This window comes from Glycine soja, chromosome 19 (genome assembly GCF_004193775.1).
Source record: "Glycine soja cultivar W05 chromosome 19, ASM419377v2, whole genome shotgun sequence".
NCBI lineage: Eukaryota > Viridiplantae > Streptophyta > Magnoliopsida > Fabales > Fabaceae > Glycine > Glycine soja.
The window spans coordinates 36,385,661-36,387,655 of NC_041020.1; the positions used below are offsets into that span (position 1 = coordinate 36,385,661).

General features: G+C 36.9%; 1 protein-coding gene across 1 annotated transcript; it reads right to left on the reverse strand.

Annotated features, from left to right (window-relative positions):
* Window positions 1-560: 560 nt before the first annotated feature.
* Window positions 561-1,995, reverse strand: LOC114398302 (GATA transcription factor 5-like). The gene is made up of 2 exons (XM_028360485.1): window positions 1,766-1,995; window positions 561-1,447 (listed from the first exon to the last, which is right to left on the reverse strand). Exons 1-2 carry the CDS (start codon window positions 1,877-1,879, stop codon window positions 737-739), a joined length of 825 nt encoding a protein of 274 aa, XP_028216286.1. The 5' UTR covers window positions 1,880-1,995; the 3' UTR covers window positions 561-736.

The following is a 1,995-nucleotide window of genomic DNA, read 5'->3' on the forward strand; positions in this document are numbered from 1 at the left end:
GGGCAAAGTCAAGGAAGTGCCATTACTCATAGGCAAAGCCTTCATCATTGACAATGACATACATACCCTTGGTGTTGGTGGTTCTATTAACTATCTGTATTCATTTACTTTTAGTTATATGGTTGCTTTCTAGTTCTACTTCTATCCTAATCTTATGGTAGAAAATAGAAATGGATAAATACCATTGACATTTTTTTCTAACATTTTTTTTCTTGATTAAAATTTATTAGATATCACAAACTTCTATAGGTCGCATTTTTTATTAAATGAGTTTCACTCTTATATACATAATTTTCAATAAATATTAACCCATAAAAAGTGCATGAGAAAGAATATACTCAAGAGTGTATTGGTAGTATTCTATATGAAAATAAACACTAAGAGCTTGTTTGAATATATGTCTTAAGTATTTTTAACAACTTCTCTATTAAAAATATATAATTTTTTACAGTAGGGAAAGCTTTAAAAAACTCTAAAAAAATATTTCTACCTTTGTATCCAAACAAACTTTTAGTATATGTAAAAGTGCAAAGCAAATAGCTCAAAGGAAGAGAAGGACCAAATGAAACTGGATAATAAGTCATATAAATAAATGTGCCTATAATCAATCATAGCATTAAGCACTCTCCCCTTAACAGTATCTCTCTGTTTGCCAAATAGTTTTTTGTTCCTAAAATTTGAAGTTTGATTTTTTTTTTTTACATAGAAATATACCTCTAATAAGTAACAACCACTACTACTGCTCACTAGAAATGGTGGAGAAAACAGCCATCCTCATCTCCATGACTTTCTTGTGGGAATTGGAGTGCAAGTAGCTAACAAAAGTAGGACTCTTGGCTGGCCTATACTCTGGTAGCAACCTACCAGACTTGTACCTCACTCCACATGCATTGCATAGTGTCTTTGGACCTAATGGTCCTGCCCTCCACTGCGGGGTCCTCTGAGCCAAGCAATGGCTGCACCTCCTTGTTGGCATTGGTTGTTGACCATTGCTACCCTCCTCAAGCTCAGAGTCCCCAAAGCTTTCCTTGCTCATCACATTAATCACTTTTTCATCCTCTTTGGTCACCACCTCTTCTTGCTCCTCATCCTTTGGCTTTGGCATGATGAGCTCACTGTCAGCTAACCAATAAGCCTGTTTGAGAAGAGGAGGGTCAGAACACAAGGACTCATTTTGAGGATTCAAATGGTGTGACCATATGTTTAGAGGGTCTTTGTTGGCTCTTGGGGCTGAAAGCCTCTTCCTTTTGCTCCTTGCCTTCCCTGGCACAGCAAAGTTTTGCAAAGGTGACTCATTTTGTTGTTGGGGTCTCTTCAATGTGCCTGAAGAAAGGTTGGTGCTTGTGCTTGTAGTCTTGACACCAATAGGTACCAAGACACAGCTTGGAGGGCTTGAAAAACAGTCTTCAACAAACTCTGAAAGCCACTCCAACTCAACATCCACTTCCTACACATGTTTTGGTGAAAGAATCCAAAATTTAGCATGAATAATATAACAACAAAGGACTATATAACATTTAAATACACCACGAAAGCATAGAATATGTGGTATAACACTAAAGCTACAAACTTGGTAAAGAAATAGTATTATAGTTAGCCTTAGCCAAAACAAAAACAACCACTTTCTCAAACCAAGAAAGAGAACACGATATAGTAGAACTTGCAAAAAAACTATGAGGAACAAGGGAATTAAGCTAGAAGTCTATAACAGTCACAAAAGCAGAAAGAGATAAGGTAAAAATGAACATTAAAGTGACACACTGACCGTGTTCTGAGCAGAGAAGAGGTCATCAAGGCTGCTTGAGCAAGAAGGGGCAAAAACCTGCACTTGTTGGCACTCACCGGAAACTGATACATTTTGGCACATATCCATGTTCATAAGGTTAAAACTTAGAGAGAGTATAATTTTGAACCAACAAGAGAGGGGAAATGAAAGAGAAGGAAGAGAAATACAGAGAGAGCGCCAAAATTGGTATTCCAACTCAACCTTTGTCT